The following is a 23,851-nucleotide window of genomic DNA, read 5'->3' as shown; positions in this document are numbered from 1 at the left end:
ATAATTTATGTAATTATCCCTTAATAAATATGGACCTTTCATTTCAATCCTTCTTTAATCTATGAATTTTAAAATTTAAACTAGTTTTAAACAAACTTACAATTCCTTTTGACTTATTGGTGTCTGTAACAAAATATGGTTATTGAAATATTAATCTTTGATGTGTCCTAGAAATTTCTTCTAACATAACTGAGAAGGAAAGGATCTTATACAGGTAGTTCTCAATTTACAACATTTCATTGAGTTACTGTTCGAAGTTACGGCACTGGAAAAAGTGACCATTTTTCACCGTTATGTCTGTTGTAGCATCCCCACGGTCACATGATTTACATTTGGATGCTCGACAACTGACTCATATTTATGATGGTTGCTGTGTCCCAGAGTCATGTGATCCCATTTTAAGACCTTCTGACAAACAAACTCAATAGGGAAACCAGATTCACTTAACAACTGTGTTAGTAATTTAACAACTGCAGTGATTCACTTAATAAATGTGGGAAGAAAAGTCATAAAATGGGACAAAACTCACTTAACAAATTTCTCACTTGACAACATACATTTTGGGCTCAATTGTGGCCGTACGTTGAGGACTACCTGTACAGGGTATCTAAATAATCACCTTTTTAATTGTAGTCCCAAATTTCTAAAATTCAATGAAATAATTTTAGAAAACTTTAAAAAATCATTTCTACTAATTTATATACTTTGTATCCAATGAAAGAAACCAAATTCATTTGGGTTTATAAGAATACATTTTTGATGCTTTGTTTTCTCCTCCGTTTGGAGGGTATGGAGGAATCAGCAGGCCCACTGTTGCTTTTATCTCCCATGCTACAAATACCTTTATTAGTCTATCTCCAGGTTTACTTGGGATCAAAACTTCAAGTAAATTTAAATTGTTTCAAGTCATAATACTGAACGTAAATTAAATGAACTGCAATCTATGCAACATCTGGCACTGTTTAAACAGAAAGGATATAAGCTACAAATAAATGACATTTTTAAAACTGGCATGCTTTATTTACACATCCACAGAATTGGATCTTCATATAACCAATACAATTTGAATCCAAGCCAAATGAAACCCATAATTTTCCTTTAGTTATTCTAGCCTATCATATGCCGAGATTAAAACTTGTTAGGTACAATACTGTGAATAAAAGCACAAGAATAGCAAATTGTTAACATGTAGCATTTAGCAAATCTGGTTTTGACATTTTTTTTAGACTTTCAAAAAGTCAGAGGCACAGTTACAAGACTATTTGTACTTGTGCAATCTATGCTACAATTTAGCACAAGAAAGAGGATACTAAGAGGAAGCAATATAGGATTACAGGCATATTTTTCTGCAAAATTTATCCAAAATATTCACACAGCAAAGCCTTATTGCTATGTCATTGATCAGTCCCACCCCCATCAATTTAAGATGTCCATGAAAGGGGGGAGGGGAAGCTGATGGCAGTTCTGCTCCATTTGCCATTGAGCAGTTTGTTTTACAAAGCAGATCTTCCAAAATGCAAGATATTGAAGGCGTAGCCTATTCCTTAGATTTGTTAATTTCCCTTAACATACTTACCTTGGATGTGACTGAAGATGACAAATACATTTCCCCCAATCAGTTTAAGAGTGGTCGGTACTTAACAAATACATTTGATAGTAAAACAAAAGTGAAAATGAAACATGTTAAGCCATGAATTAGTTGAAACTGATGTGAGGTTTTAGGATTTCTACTCTTTTGTATAAACCATTTCAAGAACAATGCTTCTTCTCCAGATCATACTAATTTGGCTAGTTTGTAGATGTTAATTCAACAAGTTGTTCTTTGCGGTTTTTCAAAGATGGTATTCTGGCCAAAACAGATCTGTATATGACTGGACTACTGCCAGAGCACAAATCATTTCTGGTTCTGAAAACTATCTTCTGGAAAATCACTGAAACGGCAGGTTTTACACAAGGGGTTTTTTTACTTATTGCTGCAGTTTCACCAAGTGACACTAGTTTAATATATTCTGGTGGCAGGAGTACCATCAAGGATACATAGATGCCTTGCCTGAAAGAAATACATTTCTTTCCATATTTTATCTGCAGCATAATGCAGTTATTAATTTGCTGAGTCAATAAAGAGTGAAGGACTATGGAATCAAATATGTTACATGCCTTACATAATACATTATAAAATGCTGCAGAAAATTACACAGAAAGATTTGGTTTTTTTTGCAAAATATCCAGAAAATTATTTATACTATGTTTCTTTTCAGTTAGAAATCACAAACCTATTAAAGAGTTGTTCCTCTAAGGAATTATGCTACTCTGAAACTGAGATACATTCCTGCCTACCAATATTGAAAGGATGACAAAGAAAAATTAAAATAAACTTTTTCAGAAACTAGATTTTGAAATTTACATGATGACATAGCAACAGATCAGGATGGTACTTGGTCGATACTTTCAAACTAGACTAAATTAAAACTACCTGTTAAAGATTAAGCCCAATTTTTTTTTTAAAAAATAACATATCCGGGATCAATTTATGGCTTAAAATATTTCATTACATGTTTTATGAGTTAAACTAGCTGCAGTTTTCCATTAAACATGCATTTCTATTAGCAGGATGTACCATTTCTGACCAAATAAAACATCAACTTTTTTATATTGTCTCATGCAATGGACTGTTGGATTTTTTTTGTGTGTGTGTATTTGAATTTTGTACGTTATTTCTTTTTGGAACTTGTACGAGATCCAGAATGAGAGGAACCAGAGGATGACCTGCGGTTTCTGAAAGATAAAAAATGGGAGAAAGCATGCAAACAAATAAGTTTTAAGCGATATGAACATCACAGGGAATGAAAAAAAGAGGAAGAGACAGTAGGATTTGAAATGTACTTATTAGGACTTCATTTCTGCATCTTAGTACTTCACATAATTAAGACTCTTCAATTAAGAAGAGTTTGCACATTTTTAAAAATGAAACTTCATAAGAGTGCTATAAGAATCACTTTTTTTCTGCATTGCATGTGTATGATTATCTTTAAGATTTGTAATTAAAGGTGGCAAGAATATATATTTTTAAAGCCACAGCTAGACAGAATAAAATGGCTATCACTCCACATCCACAAACACAACATACACACATCTTAAAATATTCTGCTCCTTGATCCTTCCAAAGCCAGCATTTAAAGAACAACCATTCTTATTCTACAAAACCCAAACCTTTCAGGTGACCGTGATCTTGTTCGCCTTTTTTTGCGATCACCAGAAGAAGATCTAGATCGGCTTCTCTTTCTGCTTCTCTCAGTGGAGGATGATGAATGAGAGCTTGAGTAAGATCTTTTCCTTGGGGTTGGAGAACCCCTGACAGACCTGGAGCTGGATCTTTATTAAGAAATAAATCAGACTTAATCCTAGCATAAACAAAAATGCAATACTCTATATCAAATGCAGAAATATAAATTCAGATTCAAAGAATACAGATTAGTGTATGAATACTTACTGCCACGTTAACAGGGACCTAAGCTTCAACCATTTTAAATAGTATTTGTCTAGGGCCACATCAATACCCTGGCCAGAACTGACTACATAATATATTATGCTGGTTTAATTGTTTGTTTTCAGTACTGTAATAGCAAGCTTGAATATTAAGATAAAGAAATAATGGAGGTACAAATTACTCATATGCTTAAGAAAACGGAGGGGGTCAATTTAAATAATGTAGTATGCTATATATTTAATAAACCCTTGAAAACGAATATCTGATGAAAGTGTTAGGCTGACTTGATGGCAACAGTCATATACTGTAACATCAAGAATATGTTGATATAGGTAGTCCTCAACTTACAATCGTTCATTTAAATGGCAACTAAAAGTTATGACAGCCTTGGAAAAAATGACTTAGGACCCTTTCCTTGAAGTTACGACCATCTGCGGCCATGATTGTAATTTGGGCAACAGGCCTGCATTTATGATGGTTGCAGCGTCTTGTGGTCATGGGATTGCAGCTTTTAACTTTTCCAGCTGGCTTCCAACAAGCAAAATCAATAGGGGAAGCCGAATTTCCTTAACAATTGCCACGATTCACCCAACCATGCAATTTGTTTTAACAATGGCAGTAAAAATGATCATAAAATTGGGCTGCTCACATGACGACTTGCTTAATGAGATATCACTTAGTGACTAACATTCAGGTCAAGGTGAGGACTACCTGTAAGAGATTTGCATTTGCAAATACAGGCAAGTAAAAAGCCCCACGTTTATAATGATTATTTCAGCCTGAACAGATATAAAGCTCAGAGATATAAAGCAGTAACATTTCAGACTGATTCATTCATCCGCAAGAGCATATAATTGTTCAGACGAAAGGAAATGTCTATTTTCTGGCTGTCAATTGTTGACACAAAATATTTGGCTTCATTACCGTATTTCCCAGAAAATAAGATAGGGTCTTATATAAATTTTTGCTCCAAAACACATTAAGACTTGTTTTCAGGTGATGTCTTATTTTCAGGGAAAATACGGTACTAAAATGTGTCTGTCCGGTTGACAATCTTAACTGGGGCTTATTTTTGGGATAGGGCTTATATTACAAGCATCCTGAAAAATCATGCCAGGGCTTATTTTCCAATGAGGTCTTATTTTCAGGAAAACAGTAGTAAATATGGAAAAAATTGCATAGAAAAGGGCAGGTTAAATATTTTTTTGTGCCTTGCAGCTTTAGAGTTAGCTTTTTATTTTCTAAATAATAATAATAATAATAATAATAATAATAATAATAATAATAATAATAATATGTTAACTGAGTTGATATGGATCCATTAGATTACAGGTAGCCCTCAACATAATTATGGTTCGGAGTTACAATAGCCTTGGAAAGAGTGCTTTATGGTTTATAAAGCACTTCTGGCTGTCGAAAAACATTGCACCACCACTCCCACAGTCACATGATCACAAACTGGGTGTTTGGCAAGCTGTTCGTACTTATATGACTGATTGCCAAAAGCGCCATGGTCATGTGATCACCATCTGCCGGCTTCTCCAGAAGCTCATTGTAGAATCTGGCAGGGAAGGGTGCAAATTGCTGCTGCCTTCTAAAAAGACTCCCACTTATCTTTGGGAGCTGGCTGCAAGAGCTGTCTGCCAAAGTCAAAAGCTCTTTGGAAGGTGCAGAAACAGAACTGAAAAGATTTGGGCTTCATTCTTGAATGCTGCTGGAGGATTTCTCTTTTGCTCATGGAGGGGGGCTATACTTTGGTGGGGTGCACAAATGGAGATCAAATCTTGAATGCTTGAGCTCCCTGAAGCCCTCCTGTATATGGAGAGAACTGATCTCTGGCTCGGTATAGAATCAGCTCAAATCCTGAAAATATAAGCTCCATTCCTGCTCCCTCCCAGAGGAGTTCCTTCATATGTGTGGAGGAGAGCAGAACCCTTTTGATGAGCTGCAGAAATGGACTTCAAATCCAGGCAATTTGAGCTCTGTGTCCTGCATTCTGCCAGTGGAGTGCCCTTCCAGATATGCAGAAAAGCTGAACTCCTTCAGCAGGCAACTCTTTCAGCCATCCCTAAGACAAGAATGAGCCAAAATCCAAGCAGAGAACAGAGAAGAAGGGTAGAATGAGCATGGGGTGCCTGGGGCGGCTGGGGAGGTCCTAGAAGACCCACCATAGGCCATGTAGGTTTCTTCACTCAGGGGATGATAATCTTGCTTGGATTTCGTCAGAGTGATTTTCAGTTCTTGAGTGGAGTCTCCCAGAGTTTCCCCCACTCGAGGAACCCCATACTTGGGGCTCTGTCTGCTTAATGACCCATGAGATCACTTAACGACTGCAACTGGCAAGGTGGCTGCAGAACGAAGCAGTCATGTGATGTCTCACTTAACAACTGCTTTGCTCAACAACCAAGATTCCAGTCCCAAATGGGGTCCTAAATCAAGAACTACCTGTAAAACAACATAGAAACAATGAGCTGAAGCCAACTTTACCTATATTTGACAAGAAGTTTAGCTCAGTCACTAAAGAGACTATAGTGGTACGAAATAGGGAAAGAGCTTTGTTATTTTAAGATTGAATATTCAACATTCAGCATTTATGTATATAGTTGAGTTTACAATACAGATAACATCTGCTAAATGGCAAATCAAACTTACACATACATTTTAGTTGGTTAGATTTCCTGCCTTTCCTCTAAAAACTCTAATAATTATCACACCACCTCTCCTATAATTTTCATACAGTCTCCTGTAAAGACTCTCTCTGAGGGAGATGGGTGGTTTAAAAATGTGAAAAATAAATTAAAACAATAAATAAACACCTTCACTGTCCCAATTTTTAAACACCTTCTTGGAGAATTTGTTATAATCATTTTGCTACTTTAGTGAATATAATTTCATTTGCTACTAAAATTATATTAAAAGAAAGACATTTGTAGCAAATGCTTATAATAAAGTAGTATGGATGGTGACCTCTTCATCTCTCTCTCCCTCTGACAAGCAGAGCTTGCTACCTCATTCACCTTGATTTCGACCCACGAGATCTAGAACGTTCTCTGGAAGTGGAATGAGACCGTGACCTTGAACTGGAAGAGCTTCTGGACCTGAAACAACATGAAGATTTATATTTTCTTTTTGGGAGGAACAAAAAAACAATAATCCAATGAATTTAAGTTTTTAATTTAACAGTATTTGATATTAACATTATTTTATCTCCTTCACCTCACTGGGACATTTTTCACAGAGTGATTTAAAGAAGCAAACAAAAATTTGGTTAGGAATTAAATAGCTGTTTGATTTAATAGCAACAGCATAAGCTAAGTGAGCAGGACTTATTTTTATCTTCCAGGTCATATTATAAATTGCTTTTTGAAATATTTTTCCAAATAATTGTTCATATACTATGTTTGGAAGTTATCACAGAAGATAAGTTTATTGTCTTTTTGAAGTCCAGCCAATAAATAATAATAATAAAAGATTACAGGTAGTCCTTAACTTATGACAATTCCATCACTAAAAGATTTGGTCATGTGTCATCACATGGTTGTGCCCAATTTTATTATCTTTTTACCTTGGTTGTTAAAATAATCCAGCTTCCCCCATTAACTTTGATTGCCAGAAGATGGCTGGGAAGGTTGCAAATGGGGATATCACGTGACCTTGGGACATTGCAGCCATCATACCGGTAAATACATGCTGGCTGCCAAGTGCCCAAATCACAATCCTGTGACCATGGGGATGCTGTAACGGTCGTAAATGCAAGGATTTTTCAGTGCTACTGTAACTGGATGCTAAATGAATGATTGTAAGTTGAGGACTACCTGTAAATTTAAATTACTTTCTTTTGAAAAGATTTATCTTAAACTTTTAAGAACATTTCTAATGGATGTTGATGTGTAAATCACAGACAAAAATGAATCTTGTAAATTAGTAAGAATTGCACAATTCAAAACAGAAAATAGTCAAGTTAAAGTTACCTATGTTCCACAAGTTTGAAAGCAACTTAATTACAATTCAATAACTCTTGATGAAAAACCAAGTTGCATGAATCTAAATGTATCTACTCAGAAATTATCCTTAGTGGGATCTGTTCTGACATAATCCTATTTTACATATTTAGAAGTAAATGCCAGTATATGAGATTTCTTTTTAAATAAACGAGTATCTTCTTAGTCGTAATTAATTTCTAGGCACAGTCCTGGAGTTCAATAAGTTATTTTCAATATTTATCCATTATCATTTGGGAAAAATGTTTGTAGAACATCTGGAACATTGCTGATTTATGATATATCAAAGTATTCATACCTTTCACTTTTAAAACCGTGTATCTCTGATTATACATATTTCCTGAACTTAATGACGGGTTTTATCTATTTTAATTTAAATAGCAGCAAACTGCAAAAAGCGATGAGTAGTAAAAAATTTTAAGCAACTTTTTATACAGCTTGCTGTTTACAGGACAAGAAATTGTTAACATAAGGAAAATGCAAATGGGGGTCCCTAGATTGGATACATTTTTTCCAATTTTAAGTATTCCCATAATAGATCTTACAAAACAGGATAATTGTAAAATTTCATTTACCCTCAGTAAAAGAAATATTGGATTTTCTGCTTAAGAAAATATTTTATTTTAAAAGAACTCTAGAAAATGTATTTAATATCATCATTCTGGCCTAAATTTGTGATTTATCAATCATACAAAGATCTAGCAGCATTAAATAAATTAATTACATTTTCAATCTGAAACGTTTTAATTAATTTTAAAAAATGGACTGGATCCGGAAACTCTCATGAGCTGAGTTGGATTAACACTCTTGCTTGATGAATAGTACTTTTGATTATTCTTTATGAAAGATTAAACCCCCCGGAAAAAATAATAAAGTATCTTTTTCAGAATCAATATAGAGGAACTAGTAGTGACTGTTAGTAGCATATTGTGAAGCCTTGTATTTTACATGACATTGGTCAAATAGGTTGACTCATTTCATTCCTGATAAAATTGGCCTTACTGAAAGAGCAGAATAAAAGACCAGTAACTGAAGAATCTGCTTGCTAAATTCAGCAGAGGTACCTGTATATAGCTGCCAATAAAATTCACAGGGACATCTAGACTCATATATTGCATATCTAATTAAGAGGCATCATATCTAATTAAGAGTCAACAGACATAAAGTCTCAGTGAAGAAAAAAATAAGCACAAAGCCTTTGCTTAGGACGAGTTAAACCATGGGTGTCAAACTTGCTGTGTCACGTTGCCGTCACATCACGTATTGCAACCCCCTTTGCAGAGCTGGGGTGGGAGTGGCCTGCGTGTGACGCATCCGGCCTGCGGGCCACCAGTTTGATACCTCTGAGTTAAACAATAATAGCCGTACTGATAGTATTTTTTAATGCTCTTTCATATAATCAGAATGAAGGTTTAAAGGGGAATTATCAGCTAGTTCAACCCCCTACCAAAGTAGGATCCTAACAGAGCATTAGATGGCCATCTAGACTCTTTTAAACATCTCTAGCAAAGGAAAATCTACCGCCTATTAAGCCAGTTTGTTCCATTCTTGAGCAGCTTTACCTTGTGGAAATTTCTATTTGTCCGATTATCGACAGATCTGCACTGGACCATCACCCTGGGTATCTGTTCACTATTCAGCCTAATTTCCTTAACCTGGGACCATTCTAGATATAACCCAGAACCACGAATTCCATATTCATCTAAAAACTTTTCAGAATATTATATTCTAACCAAACATTCTTTTTCTTGGGAAATCGTAGTATCCAGATGTCTAGCTAGCTAAGCTTATTGATCTGACTTAAGAAACTGCGTTACAAAACTGAACAAAGATCATAAAGAATTAAACACCTCTAAGCACTATCTCCTTTTTTAGTCAAACACCAAGATCCTCATCTATACAGCCAGAATTCTTGCTTTTCTGGTTATCTGCAAAGCATAGAAATCAGCTAAGTTCAAAAGTTCACTTGCTGAATCAATCCCCTAGCTTTGTTCCTTATCTCTACCACCTCGACAGCTTACTGCAGTGCCTTACGGAGACTGTTAGATGCAAATATGATTTAAATCCCCAAGAGAAAAAGCACAGATTTAGACTTCTCATTTGATCTAAGATTCAAACTTATGTATTCTCTCAAAGATTGACTTAACCGTTTGTAGTAAATAATTCTTCACATCTTTCTTAAACATTTGCATACTATTTCAATTAATTTCTGATTCACAATTCCTTTTTATGCTTTTGTTTAATGTATGATTCTTATGTTAACCTTTCCCCCCCCCAGTATATTATATTACGATATAAGGATCAAACAAAGCTATAATGTGTGATTTTCCATATTATAGTCCAGAGGGGGGAAAAACCAGTAATTAAGCTGAATACACAGGAACACACACACAAAAAATGAAAAATACCCAAGTTGAGGCCATTAGTTATTTAATATGTGTTGGGTATCTTTAATTTATTTTATACAATTTTAATTATAGGCTTCACATATTTATAATGTATAGTAATACTGTTTTTGTACAATATTTGAAATTTTTAGAAAATATTTTTTTTAAAATCTGGAAAAATGTAAATTAAAAATTCCTTTTAAAAAAACTTTAAAAAATTGTGACTCGAGTTCACCATTTCAACAATCAAGTAAAAATCTGTACCTTATGAAGTACTGTTAGTTAATATCTTTAAGAAACTATTTTTAAAGTAATTTATTTTGTAACCAAATAGTTTTTGGTTACAAATAGTTTCAGGATCCTTGATCCACCTGCCCTATTGCTGCCCAAGTGTTATTAAAAGATGTTTGGTAACAGTATTTAGATGATATCTACAAAAGCCTGAATTGTTTTCCCTTCAGTTATCATGAAAAGATAACTTTATGTAGCTATTTTTTCTAATCATCTATGAACAAGTAAGAGTAAAGTCCTTTGGAATTCTATTATTTTTGCAACAAATATTTCTAACTGATTATATGTTTTATTTTTCTTTCTCAAGTATCAATGTTACAAATAATGCAGTTTTTCTTAGCCCACACAACCTTTCAAGACTTGATCTTCCTCTAGCAACGTTGCCCTCTCCTTTATTCATATTCAGTAATTATTGCTGTTTTCTATTTTCCCTAATTTTAGATCATGATATATAGAATTAACATGTCGGTCAATGTGTTTACTAACCATGCAAACCAAGCCATATTCTCTTCTATAAAATTGAAAATTATTTCCCCATGTTGTTTGAGCTGTGACAAATTGTATTAAACCTCTGACTGCTAATATTTACCCCAGTAAATTTTTCCACTTACATGTTAAGCTCATTTATTACTGATTTTCAAATGTAAACTTGAGCTAATAAATCAGAAAAAGCTATTTACGTACAAATAAAAACCAAGCGTATTTGAGTCTACAAGCCTGAGCTCTGAGCTTTAGGTTGTGTCTTAGTTGTGCAAATACAGCATATGAATTTCCACGTTATGGAGATGATGATCCCCAGCAGTAGATGGAGAGGCAAAGAAACAATTAGCGATTTCACTCTTCCCTTCTTTCCAACAAGGACCACATGCTTGTACTGGAGTCCTTTCCAAAAATGAAAGGATGTCTTCTTTTTATAGAATGTTATGTCTAATATAATATAATTCACTATAGAGAATTTTATTTTCTTCCAATAATCTCATGCTATAAAAGGCCCTGGGCTACATTTGTAAGCTGATGAGTATAGTATAAACATGTTTAAGTCAATGAAAATAAAACACCACCAAACTATGGAGACTACAGAATCCTGGAATCAAAAAAATCCTTCTTGGAGTGTTAATTTTTATCCAACTTAGTTTTGCTTTACGAATATTTAAAAAAATAACTATATTTGTGTTTGACAGTTTCTTCATATATAACTTTTTATGAATAATTCATCATAAAACTGATACAAAATGGAGGTGTGTAATTTTAAAAAAATGCTGCCCAAAACTAGGCTCTTTAAGAGGCTCACTAGGGAAAGGGCTAATATGTATATAAAGAGCCTTGTTTATTTAGAAGTTTAAATAAATTACAAGCTCTTCTTCCCTTTAAAATCCAATCCCTTCCCTTAAAAATAAGGATCATTTTACTTTTTAATAAGTTTCTGCCAATAAGCAGATCATTAAATACTTAAGATTAATAGTTGCCTCTCACCAACCTATTAACAAAAACGTATTTTGAAGTCACACAATCTCTAAGACACAGCAGGACTATATTTAGCTGCTACAAAAATACTAAAATTAAGAACCAAATCTTTAATATTCATGGCTTCTAAACTCACAACTGTCATAAAACTTTGAATAACCACCTCCAATTCACTCATCTTAAATGTTTATCCCTGCAGCTGGATATGTAAGATTGATTAGACTAACTTAAACTGCAAAAAAAATAATGTAAAAGTTAATCACAAAAGAGATGTAAATAAAGAAAGTTAGATACTGACATTTTGTCTGGCGTTACCCTTGACCTGTACCCGTTTACCTGGACCTAGACCTTGAGCTTGAGTGGGAGGATGAGCGAGATGAAGATCGTGAAGGAGAAGATCGAGACTTGGAGGGACTTCGTCTACCAGTGGAAGTCTTCTTCTTATTGGCAGAATCTTCTTCTTCACTACCATCAAGGTCATATTTAGAGAGATCAGCATCATCCTCATCTTCATCCTGGAAAATAATGCTGGCAGCTTTTTATGCTCATTAAGAAAAAAGTAGGTATGCTAATCTGATAATAAATCCCCAGAGCATGTCCATATTATTTTCTCAATAAGGAAGTTTATGCAGACTGTTCACATGATGTAACACAGATGAATTCTATAAACATTAGATTTAGACAGAAGAGTTGGACATCTTATTTAGATTAAAAAATTGAGGTGGCCAGGTACTACGTTTATACTAACATACATCAAAATGCCACAGAATAACCATGTCTGTCTGTCTATCACCTCTAGTTCCATGCAGAATGAATGTAGTTAACATACAATCTATTAACATCATTTCCTTTGAGGGAAAAAGAAACGATCTTTAATAAGTTCTTTTTCTTTATTCAACCAGATCAAACTGGACTTAAGGAGTTATTTAACTGGCAGGAATTATGAGTTCATTCATACACTCATACATACTCAATAAATATTTAATTCATACTAGAATAATTATTTCCTCTCTTGCAATGTTAAGCTACCATATCTCATACTGCTTTTGTTTTGCTATGTGTGTGTGTGTGTGTGTGTGTGTGTGTGTATGTATGTATGTTTTCAATAGCAGTCCATCTCAAGTGACTCATAGCAGCATATGTAATAAAACATAAACACAAATTAAAAATAATTTTTCAATTGATTGTATATTTGCTTCATTAATTTTTGAAAGTTCCCTTGAGGACCAAACAAAAAGATGTTTAAATATACACTACTGTTTTGTAGAACAATTTTTAATTACTCTCCCCAAGCATTAATAGCCATTTCATCCCTAAATATACAAACACACCTTTTATAAGATATTAACTGAAAACTGATTTAATTATACATTATTTTCTAAAGACTTTTTTAAAAAGTCCAGCAGTCAAAAGACTTTGCATGTTACTTACCATACAGAAATAAAAAGGCTAAAGTTTCCCATCTTGCTAGATAAGGTAAGTGATCTCTGACATATTAGAACTGAAAAGTTAAGGTTAATACTATTCCATTTATTCCAATCCAATACATTTATCTATGAATGGAGTGTTACACCTTGAAGATTTTCTTTTACCTCATCTAATTTATACTTAGACAGATCTCCATCCTCATCCTCCTCTTCTTCCCCTTCAGATTCCTTATCTTCAACTTCCTTTAAAATAGATGCAGGACCAACAGGTTTCCCTCTATATTTTTTCTTTTTGCGGCCAAACTAACCAAAAACAAAGCATAAGATATTAGAGCATGCTTACCTAAGAATTAAGAGACATTGGCTTATTGCAGAATATGCATACAGTTTTCCATGCACAAATGACTCTATTGCCTCATTTTCTTTTTGCAAAAAGGAAACAAAACAATCCAGGTTATTAGTTAAGTTAAATAGATCTAACTCTGGCACAAGCCGAGCTATATATTTTAAGATGAACTTAATAGGAGTGTAAAGGTTAATGTTTGCTGAGCTGAAATTTTCAATCCCTTTCTACAAATGTTTGTGTATATATATGTATGCATAATAGGTGCAGGCAAGAGATGAGTTTGTATGTGAAAAAATGGTCTGCTTTTATATGAAGGATCCATTATTTTTACTAATAGAACTCCTTATTTATAAGCAGTTTATTCATTAATGGAATTAATAGTAACTTTTTGCCTATCTCACAATATCTCCAGAATAGTTTAATTTTTTTTTCTTTTAACCATTTTTTTCTGTTTACTCCTTTTGGTTAAATTCAACACAATTTTATACACTGCTCAAACAACTAAAGGGAACACAAAACTACTGTATGTAACGAACAAAGTATTTAATAAGGCTATTTCATTCATTCATTCATTCATTCAGATCTCGGATGTCTTCTGCTTGTGTTCCCTTTATTTTTTTGAGCAGTGTATAGCTGACATTTTCAGAGCTATATTTATGAATTAGAACTAAAGGAATAAATTTAGGAATGAGTTTTCCCATTAGTATATTTTAAAAGTAACATTTCATTACATACAGGCATGTATCACTCACCTCATCATATTCCCCATCTGACTCTTCACGTTCTATATATTCAACATTCTCTCTTTCATTGAAGCCCCCACCATATCCTACAAAAAGAAGTTTCCAAAAACCTCAAAAAATAAACCAATGCTCAAGGATATGACATGTTATTTTATATTAAATTTTATATTAAATAAAAACACCAGAGGTTTCTATGTAAGTGCCTATTAGCTTGCATAAACGGCTGTACAAATTGAAAGAGAAACAGAGGTATGGGAGCCTATGGGAACCGCCCATAGAGAGCGGTTGGAGATGTTCCCAGTTGAGATCGTTCACACAATCTTATCTGGTGGCGATGGAAGTGGCGAAGAGGGCACACTTTTCCGCCCTCATTGTGTCCGCAGATAATTGCCCAGCCGCCCTGTTCAGGGTGTCCAGCTCCCTCCTGAATCGGAGGGTAGGAGAGGATCCTTTACAGCAGTGGTTCTCAACCTTCCTAATGCTGCGACCCTTTAATACAGTTCCTCATGTTGTGGTGACCCCCAACCATAAAATTATACCTAAAACCACTGAAAATATGTGTTTTCCGATGGTCTTAGGTGACCCCTGTGAAAGGGTCATTCGACCCCCAAAGGGGTCCCGACCCACAGGTTGAGAATCACTGCTTTACAGGGACATGCCAAGGAGTTTAGTCAGCATCTGCTGGATAAAATCACTCAGATTCGGGATGGTCTGGACTCTGACTGGGCAGGGTCAGACGGTGAGGAGACAGCTGGTCTTGTGATTTGAGGAGTTCGATCCTGTCACCCCTGAGGAAGTGGACAGGATTATGGGGAGGCTGAGTGCCACCATGTGTGTACTGGACCCGTGTCCCTCCTGGCTTGCCTATGCGGCCCGAGAGGTGACATGGGATTGGATCCAGGCAGTAATAATGGCATCTTTGGGGGAGGGGATCTTCCCCGCCGCCCTGAAGGAGATGGTGGTGAGACCCTTCCTCAAGAAACCTGCCTTGGATCCAACCATATTGAATAACTTTCGTCCGGTCTCCAACCTTCGCTTTGTTGCGAAGGTTGTTGAGACCGTGGTGGCTCGGCAGCTCCCGTTGGCCCTGGAGGATACAGACTACCTCAATCCGTACCAATTGGGCTTCAGGCCGGAGTACAGCACGGAGATGGCATTGGTCGCAATAGTGGATGATTTCTGGAGGGCTCGGGACAGGGGACACTCCTCTGTTCTGGTCCTCTTGGATCTTTCGGCGGCTTTTGATACCATCAACCATGGTATCTTGCTGTGATGACTCGAGGGGTTGGGAGTGGGAGGCACTGTTCTACGGTGGTTCTCCTATCTCTCGGGCCGTACGCAAGCGGTGTTGGCAGGGGGGCAGAGATTGGCTATGAGGCCCCTCACTTGTGGGGTGCCCCAGGGGTCGGTCCTTCGCCTCTCCTGTTCAACATCTATATGAAGCCACTTGGGGAGATCATCCGTGGTTTCGGGGTGCAGTATCATCAGTATGCTGATGATACCTAGCTTTTTATATCCACCCCGAACCAGCCTAGTGATGTCCTTGACGTGATGTCCCGTTGCCTGGAAGCGGTATGGACCTGGATGGGGAGGAACAGGCTCCGACTCAACCCCGCCACAACCGAGTGGCTGTGGGTACTGGCATCTGGTTCCAATCGAGATATCCCATCATTGACCATCGGGGGTGAGGTGTTACCCCCTGTGGATAGGGCCCGCAACTTGGGTGTCCTTCTGGATTCACGGTTGTCTCTGGAAGATCATGTAGCGACTGTGACCAGGGGGGCATTTGCCCAGGTCCGCCTTGTGCGCTAGCTGTGCCCTTACTTGGACCAATTTGCCCTACACACCGTTACTCATGCGCTGGTCACCTCCCGTCTTGACTAATGCAACGCTCTCTATCTAGGGCTGCCCTTGAAAACCACTCGAAGGCTTCAACTGGTGCAGAATGCAGCCACGCGGGTTGTGATGGGAGTGTCCCGACACTCCCATGTTACACCCCTCCTGCGTGATCTGCATTGGCTACCGGTTGCCCTTTGGGTGAGGTTCAAGGTGCTGGTTATCACCTATAAAGCCCTTCATGGCCTAGGCCAGGGATATCTGTCGGACCCCCTGCAGCCAGCAACCATTTCCAATCGCCCGGTGCGTTCTCACAGACAGGGCCTCCTCAGGGTGCCATTGGCCAGATAATGTCAGCTGGCGACCCCCAGGGGTAGAGCTTTCTTTGTGCACCCACCCTTTGGAACCAACTTCCTTTGGAGCTCCGGATGGCCCCTGACCTTTGCTCGTTCCGCCGTGATTTGAAGACCTGGCTGTTTCACAGCCTGGACTGATGGGGCGGTTTTCTTAATAGATTTTAAATTGATTTTAAATTGTTTTAATTTGGACTTTTAATTTTATATTGTTTTAATGTGCAATTGTGCATTTTATTGTTGTGAGCCGCCCTGAGTCCATTGGAGATAGGGCGGCATATAAATCGCATTAAACTAAAACTAAACTATTCATGGTGGATAAAAATCAATGATTTAAAAAAAAATCAGATTTTAAAAAATTTAAATTGGATTTTATTTTTATCAAATTTATTTTAATTATATGCTTTTGGAGTAAAAATCTATCTAAAGTTCGTTTTCTATTTAAGATACATTAATAATTTAGTTTATTCAGCATGAAATGGAGCCTGGTTATGTAGCATGAGGTTGTATATTCTGCAATATTGGGACTGTTGGTGAGTCAACAACGGGTCAGAGGAGCAGCTGCTACGGGACAGAGATAACAGTTGCTGTTTAAAAAATATGATTTAAATCGAGTTGATTTAAATCAAATCCACCCTGGAGCTATCTATATATTATTTCATTAGTTTTACTGTGCAGGTAAATTAAAGTATACAGAAGCAATGGCATCGTCAACAGAACTTCCTGGCAGTTATTTGTGAACTAATCTAAGTCAAGGCAGAGTGGGGTTGTGTTACAAGACTCTCTAAGAGTCTCAGAGAGGAAGAATAGATTGTAGAAATGGAAACAAAATTGTGTTGTGTGAGCTCACTTATATGGACAGAAACAGTTCCAGGAACCAACTGAGATGCACATTTTTCAGCCCCACAAATGCCAACTGTTTAGATAGTACTGTTAAGGCTATAAATGTAAATCACATCTTGAGCAGCATGCATATAACACACAAACAATTCACATCAAACTTTGTGTTAGATGCAACATCTGCCACTGTAGGAAACATTTTCATATATTGAAATCATCTCCCCCTTTTTTTAAAATCACCATCTGCCATGGTATTAAAAAGCATTTACACAGCTATGGACATCCTTTTATATATTCACTAGGAAGCCAAAAATTCCTCCCCAATGCTGCAGTCCCTGTGGATCCCTCAAAACCATTCCCACAAGTTATAAAGTTCTACAGGGGGTTTATATGAAATATCAGTAACTGCACATGACACAAGAATAAGTTCTAGCATACAAGCATACATTAAGGACTTTCCTTAAATTTACTTCAAATCAAAATTAGCAAATTTCAATATTAAGCTGCGTTTTATGTAAGTAATATTATTTCTGTGCTCCATGAGGAATCTTTTCCACCCAACTGATGCAAAGGTTTCAGTTACAAGGGATTGTGGCTTTCTGTGTCCTGAGCATTTTTTGAAATCTAGAACAAGGAAAGTGCAGATAGGCATTCTTTCACAATATTCAACACCATGATGGTAATTCTTGAACTTGAAACTGCAAGCTATTCCACATTCCCCCAACATCTATCACTATTAAAAATAAGTTTCAACTTTTCTGATACCTCTCAAGCCTGAATTGCTGCATTGTGCAATGTTTGTGGTTCTCATCTCAATCCATTTCTTTTAAAAAATAAAGGGATGCATCACCAGAGATCTTGGGATGTATTCAACATTCCACATGCTAAATATTTCTTAATACAGAGAGAGGGCCATTCTATGAAGCCACTAGTATCATTTGACTTGAATGCTTCTGAAATCTATTAGCAAATTTATCTTGATCAAATTTATGAACTGATCATCTTTTATTAAATCGGTTTTCTCTAAATTAATTTATTGTCAATCTGATGGCTTTTTTTCCCGTGCACGGAATCAGACTGATTCGATATGATAGCCCAGCTTAGAAATCTGCTACAAATCAGTATGAAATTCCAAATGAATCAACTCAGTTATCTGAGCCAGATCTCTGCCATTCTGCACACCTTAACTATTTGGCATAGAGTATTTTCTAGATAATGTTTAACTAAGGCTATTACCTGTTCTTTCTTCAAGTTTGGCATACTTTGGAGTGTTGCACATATTGCATTCTGACCTCCGGGCCCAATTAACATTACCACAACTTTGGGAAGAAAAATACATTAGTTTAGAAACAGAAAATAATACTAGTACAGCAATTAACAAGGTAAATATCTGACACCTGAAGAATTGGAATGTTTAAATAATTTTTAACTGAAAGAGCAGTTTCTCTCCTATATTTCAGATACAACAAATAGCATTTAAATGCCAAGTAAAATACATGTAATTTTTTTGGCACATGTACAGGTGTATATATATCTTTGATAAATATTTAGTACCTCAAAACTTTTTCCCATAGTTATAATTATACCTAAATCTGAACAGAATACAAGAGAAGCAAACAAAATACTTTACTTTGACCAAACAGTTCATTGGTTTGTTTGGGCAAGTTCTTGCAAGTCAGCAAGTTAAAGAGATGGAGATATTCTTCCATCATATATGGATTTTAAAGCAATGGCACAATTTCCATAAGGTATCAGTGAAAATACCAATAAAATCAAACTAAACAAATGCTGGCAGACAATTGATAATGAAATCAAGTCCAATTTAGCTAAAACTGACAACTACATTAGTAATGAAAATAAAAGTTCAATTTTTATAAAAAAACCAATTCAATTGCCTTGTAACAAATATCACAAGTTGTCTAAAGTTATATGGAAACTGCAAACATTTTCATTATTATTTATTAATTTCATTTTTAAGGCTGCCCACTTGCCAAATGATTATTTAATGCACCAAACAATTTGCTGGATCTGCTAAATGAGTCAAGTCTGTGCTCTTACAGAACAGCAATAGATTGTCACAGTAAACCCAAGTGCACTTATTTGGCAGTAAGATCTTCTGTATTCAATGAACTATCCTTATGAGTAAATAAGTATAAGAACAGGGTGAACAAATTATAAAAGAGGCACATATGGATAGTATCAGCAAAAACCCCTAAAAATAAAGGACAATAAGATTAAACTAAGAATAAATTCAAGTTTCCAGATCAACGTACGTTTTACATTGCCAGTCATTAGCACTAAAGAGACCACGGCTCTTTTCAGCAAGTGTCTTCCCTATCTCAGTTCCTCCAGCTTTCATCATTTTAGCTTCTGTAGTTTTTTCTGAAAGTAAAAAAACAGGCATGTAAATCAATCAATTTCCTGTACGTTTAATTTTGGAACAGTCCCATCAAAATAAACACAGTTGATATAGTCACCTCGACCACATCTGTTACAGCTGGTTCTTCTAGCAAAATTAACATTACCACATCTGCAAATAAAAGAAACACTATTTTAAGAACTTTCAATGCAATTAATAGTTCCAAGTTTTGGTTCAAACTTATGCAAATTAGCTCAGAACTCATTCAAACTCATGCTTTTTAAGATGATTTATAAAGAAACATTTATATTCACACTTACAAAATAATGCCATTTCCTTTTAATCACACTGGTCTACAAGTAGAAAGCCTCTGAAATGAAAATAGCTTAATTTTACCAGAATTGGGTAATAAAGGAAAGGAAATAAGGGAAAATGAAGTCCTGAGTATTAATTGGCTCCAGTTTCCAAGATACAGTTTTAGGTCAAAATTGCATCAAAATAATTCAAAAATTCGAGGGGAATGTGAGATTATGCTCCATAACTTTCTGCAAAATGTGTCACCATTCTCAAACAATGAGAATGGTGACATACCAATCATTATAAATGGATCTTTTTATTGATACCAATAACAAAGCTTTCCATTCATTTATTGGTTTTTCATGTAACATTTTCATGCTTTTTGCATGCAAAACTGACAAGCTCTAACATCAGATTAAACGACAAGGTTCCATTTTTATTCAGTATCTAAACTGAGCTTTTTGGCTTTTCTCTTGTGACTGCAATAGGATCATCCCTGGGGAGATGATTGATTTGGTTTCCTCCACACCATTGGGACAGTGAAAGGCATTGACTACTTCTTCTTATTTAACCAATGATCTTTAGTCTCAAAGTGAAGATAAATTTATACATTTCCATGTGGTATCATTCTCATTGTTCTAGCATACTTTGTTGAGAAACTAAGAGGCATCATGATCATTAGACACCTCCCTCCTTGTAGGCAAATATAGTCACCTGTGAATAAATCGTTATTGTGAAATATCTTGAAAACTTTAGCCAACCAGCACCTTTATCACCTGCTTTCTAATTCATCTAGTCAAAATATGTAAGAATCAACACATTTTATCTCGGAGGGAAGATAAGTTTCCCCAAATTTGTAGACCAGTGTTATTATCTACCACTACCAATCCTCCCACATAAAAGCAGAAAGATCATATATTAAGTCAGAAAATTCGACATTTTTTTAGAAGCATGTAACCACAATGCCTAAAAACCCTTTACAATGAAACCCAAACGCAAATGGACACACTTTTTATATGCGAATCAAACGGTAGTAGGGCTACGAAAAGCTTTTTACTTCTTACATTTCTAAACTACCTAGTTCATTTCCTATGTAATGTATTCACGTGTTTTTAAAAAAAGATGACTCAAATACAATAATTCACTTTGCAGGTTGAAGAAATGCAATCAGTCAGTCGATGCGATCCATTGCGCATTTAAAAAAACAACAAACCTCAATTTTCTCCCACACAAGTTATTGTTCATAGTACTCTTACTATTCTTACTCTTACTCTTATTACTTCTATCATTGTTCCCAGATAATATCTTATACCGGGATCCTTCCCTGGAAGGAAATGTCAAGCTGGTGGTTTCTCTGACCTTGCGCTGGCCGTTTGGAAGATGGAGGCCTAACGAGGAATCGCAATGACCGCGACTAACACGCAGCTACATCCGGGTCTCACTAAAAATCCCCCCCCCCATTGCGGGGCGGGGGGAGGGAAGGGAGGACAAAAAAAAGGGGGGGGGCAAAAAACCCCGCCCGTTTCCCGCGACCTCGGGGTCGCTTCGTATCAGCCAGGCAAGGCCTCTGGGACCGCTCGGGTCCCTCCCGTGGCCAAAAACCCAGCCGGGTTCCTCCGTCCTGCCTCCCTTACTTCTTGTCGGGGCAGATCCAGTCTCCGTCGCTGACGCGGAAATTCTTAGTCGACATCTCGGCCTCGGGAACGGCCCAAAGCTTTTTCCGCTCGGGCGCCTCTCCGGACGAGCCCGAAGGAGGCAGCGGCTTGGCTTCGGCGGTGATTGGCCAGGATTACGCGGGGGGAGGAGGGGGTCTTGCGACAAAAAGAGTTGCCCTCACGATCGCCTGTTCCCCTGTGACGAGTTCTCTCGGTATTTTTTTTTTTTTTTTGCCGGCTCGAATCCCTCGTTAGCCGCTCCTTGGAGCGTTGGGGAAAATGCCTCGAATGGATTCAAAAACGAAGGCAGAAAAAACAACAACAGAAGAGGTCATCAGGCATTCCATTAGACGACCCTGAACCGACAATGGCGGGCGAAGGCTGGCAAATTCAGAAAGCGACCTCTAGCTTTTGGAGGACTATATGGCACTGGCATAAGTTTATTTTATTTATTTATTTTATTTATTTATTTTGTCAAGCATAAATAAGATAACAGGTAAAAGTATAAAATAATCTGAATACATGCAAAGAGTAAGTAAAAAGGAATATTAGGATAGGGACGGTAGGCACGCTGGTGCCCCTTACAGACCTCTTAGGGATGGGGTGAGGTCAACAGTAGACAGTTTAAGGTTAAAGTTTTGGGGGTTTGGGGAAGAAACTACAGAGTCAGGTGCATTCCAGGCGTTGACCACTCTGTTACTGAAGTCATATTTTCTGCAATCAAGTTTGAAACGGTTTACCTTGAGTTTGGATCTATTATTTGCTCGTGTATTGTTGTGGTTGAAGCTGAAGTAGTCATTGACAGGTAGAACATTGTGGCAGATAATTTTATGTACTATGCTTAGGTCAGACTGAAGTTGGTGTAGTTCTAAGTTATCAAATCTCAAAATTTGGAGTCTGGTGGCATAAAGTATTTTATTGCGGGTAGAGGAATGGAGGACTCTTCTCGTAAAATATCTCTGGACTCTAGATTGTATTTATGTCCGATATGCAGTGCGGGTTCCAGACAGATGAGCTATATTCAAGAATTGGTCTAACAAATGTTTTGTATGCTCTAGTTACTAGTACAATATTCTCAGAGAAGAAGCTACACAAGATTAGGTTAACAACTCTTAATGCCTTTCTGGCAATGTTGTTACAATGGGCTCTGGCACTTAGATCTTTAGAAATGAGTACTCCTAGGTCCTTGACTGAGTGAGGGTCATCTACAAGGTTATGTCTAACTAATTTGTATTTTATGTTTTGATTTTTTTTGCCAATGTGCAAGACAGAGAATTTGTTGGTTGAGATTTGAAGTTGCCACTTGTTAGACCAATCTGACACATAGTCAAGGACTTTTTGAAGGGTAGTTGAAGTTATTTTGTGCTTCATTGTAAAGTACTGGCCTTTGATTATGGAGACTGACGTTTCTCAGGAACTTTAAGATGTGTGGACTTCAGCTCCCAGGGATAAACACTGCTGTAGTAAGTTGTTGGGTAGTCCTTGATATTAAATATTAAAAATATTTCTGTTGATCACGAATTAACAGGGCACAATATGCAGCAACAACATGGTTGAAAAGTATGTATATACATCGTATAGACAATATAATGAGAAATGAGAAACGCTGGACTAGAATTAGACATTGGAATTAAAATTGCTGGAAGAAATAGCAATAGTTTCAAGCAACCTGATGCACCTGGATAACTGGAAGAGAGAAAGACTCCTGTTGAAGGAGAAGAGTGCTAAGATATTTTACCGGTAACAAAGATGCATATTATTAAGGCTATGGTTCTCCCACCTTTAATGTCCCAGTAGAAGTGATTCCCCCTGAAGTGAGATTGGCCCCATTCCTACTTGCCTTTTGGAAAACCCTCAAGAGTTTTTGATAGTTTTTCTATCAACTTTAGGTATCATGGTAAGATGAACCATAGTGAGATGAACAAGTGATTTAAGGGATGGCTGTATTTCCCACAATCTTGACTTTTATCTTTTTTGTTTTTCTTTTTTCACTTAGCATTTTATTGTTTTTGTGTATTGTGCACTTCCCAGAATCACATTTTGTGATATGGGCAGCTGTATAAATTTGATAAACAAACCAACAAATTCAGTAACAGCACGTATCGGTGAGACATATTTTTTTTTTTATCAAAAGGACTGAACAAAGATCCATTTGAATTGTGGTGCTTAAGAAAATTGGTAAAAATATTCACGACTGCCTAAAGACGTGCAAGAAGACTGTTCAGTGCTAGTTGATTTCACATGCATAAATCTACAAGGATTGGAAGCAGTTAATAAAAGTAATGTGTGTTGCATTATGACAGTGATGGCTACTCTTTTTGCCAAAAGCGGGGGGAGCATGGAAGGTCACAGGTGCATGTGCCCA

The 23,851-nt window shown here is 36.6% G+C and overlaps 1 protein-coding gene across 1 annotated transcript; it reads right to left on the bottom strand.

Moving 5' to 3' along the window:
- Nucleotides 1-993: 993 nt before the first annotated feature.
- ZRANB2 (zinc finger RANBP2-type containing 2) lies at nt 994-21,598 on the bottom strand. The gene is made up of 10 exons (XM_070941267.1): nt 21,466-21,598; nt 19,653-19,705; nt 19,449-19,557; nt 18,412-18,494; nt 14,156-14,232; nt 13,223-13,360; nt 11,967-12,145; nt 6,505-6,585; nt 3,211-3,372; nt 994-2,775 (listed from the first exon to the last, which is right to left on the bottom strand). Exons 1-10 carry the CDS (start codon nt 21,519-21,521, stop codon nt 2,712-2,714), a joined length of 1,002 nt encoding a protein of 333 aa, XP_070797368.1. The 5' UTR covers nt 21,522-21,598; the 3' UTR covers nt 994-2,711.
- Between the last annotated feature and the right edge of the window lie 2,253 nt (nt 21,599-23,851).

This window comes from Pituophis catenifer, unplaced genomic scaffold, assembly GCF_029215685.1.
Source record: "Pituophis catenifer annectens isolate HBS135680 unplaced genomic scaffold, rPitCat1.0.hap2 SCAF_3, whole genome shotgun sequence".
NCBI lineage: Eukaryota > Metazoa > Chordata > Lepidosauria > Squamata > Colubridae > Pituophis > Pituophis catenifer.
The sequence above is the reverse complement of the archived record's forward strand: the minus strand, read 5'-3'. Positions and strand labels throughout refer to the sequence as shown.

Bases quoted from the DNA above. Each gene is read 5' to 3' on its own strand.
- ZRANB2 (XM_070941267.1), bottom strand. From the start codon at position 21,521: ATGTCGACTAAGAATTTCCGCGTCAGCGACGGAGACTGGATCTGCCCC. The intron at 18,495-19,448 runs GTACGTTGATCT...TTCTTCCCAAAG, and splicing joins AATGACTGGCAATGTAAAAC to TTGTGGTAATGTTAATTGGG. The intron at 12,146-13,222 runs GTAAAAGAAAAT...ATTATTTTCCAG, and splicing joins CTAAGTATAAATTAGATGAG to GATGAAGATGAGGATGATGC.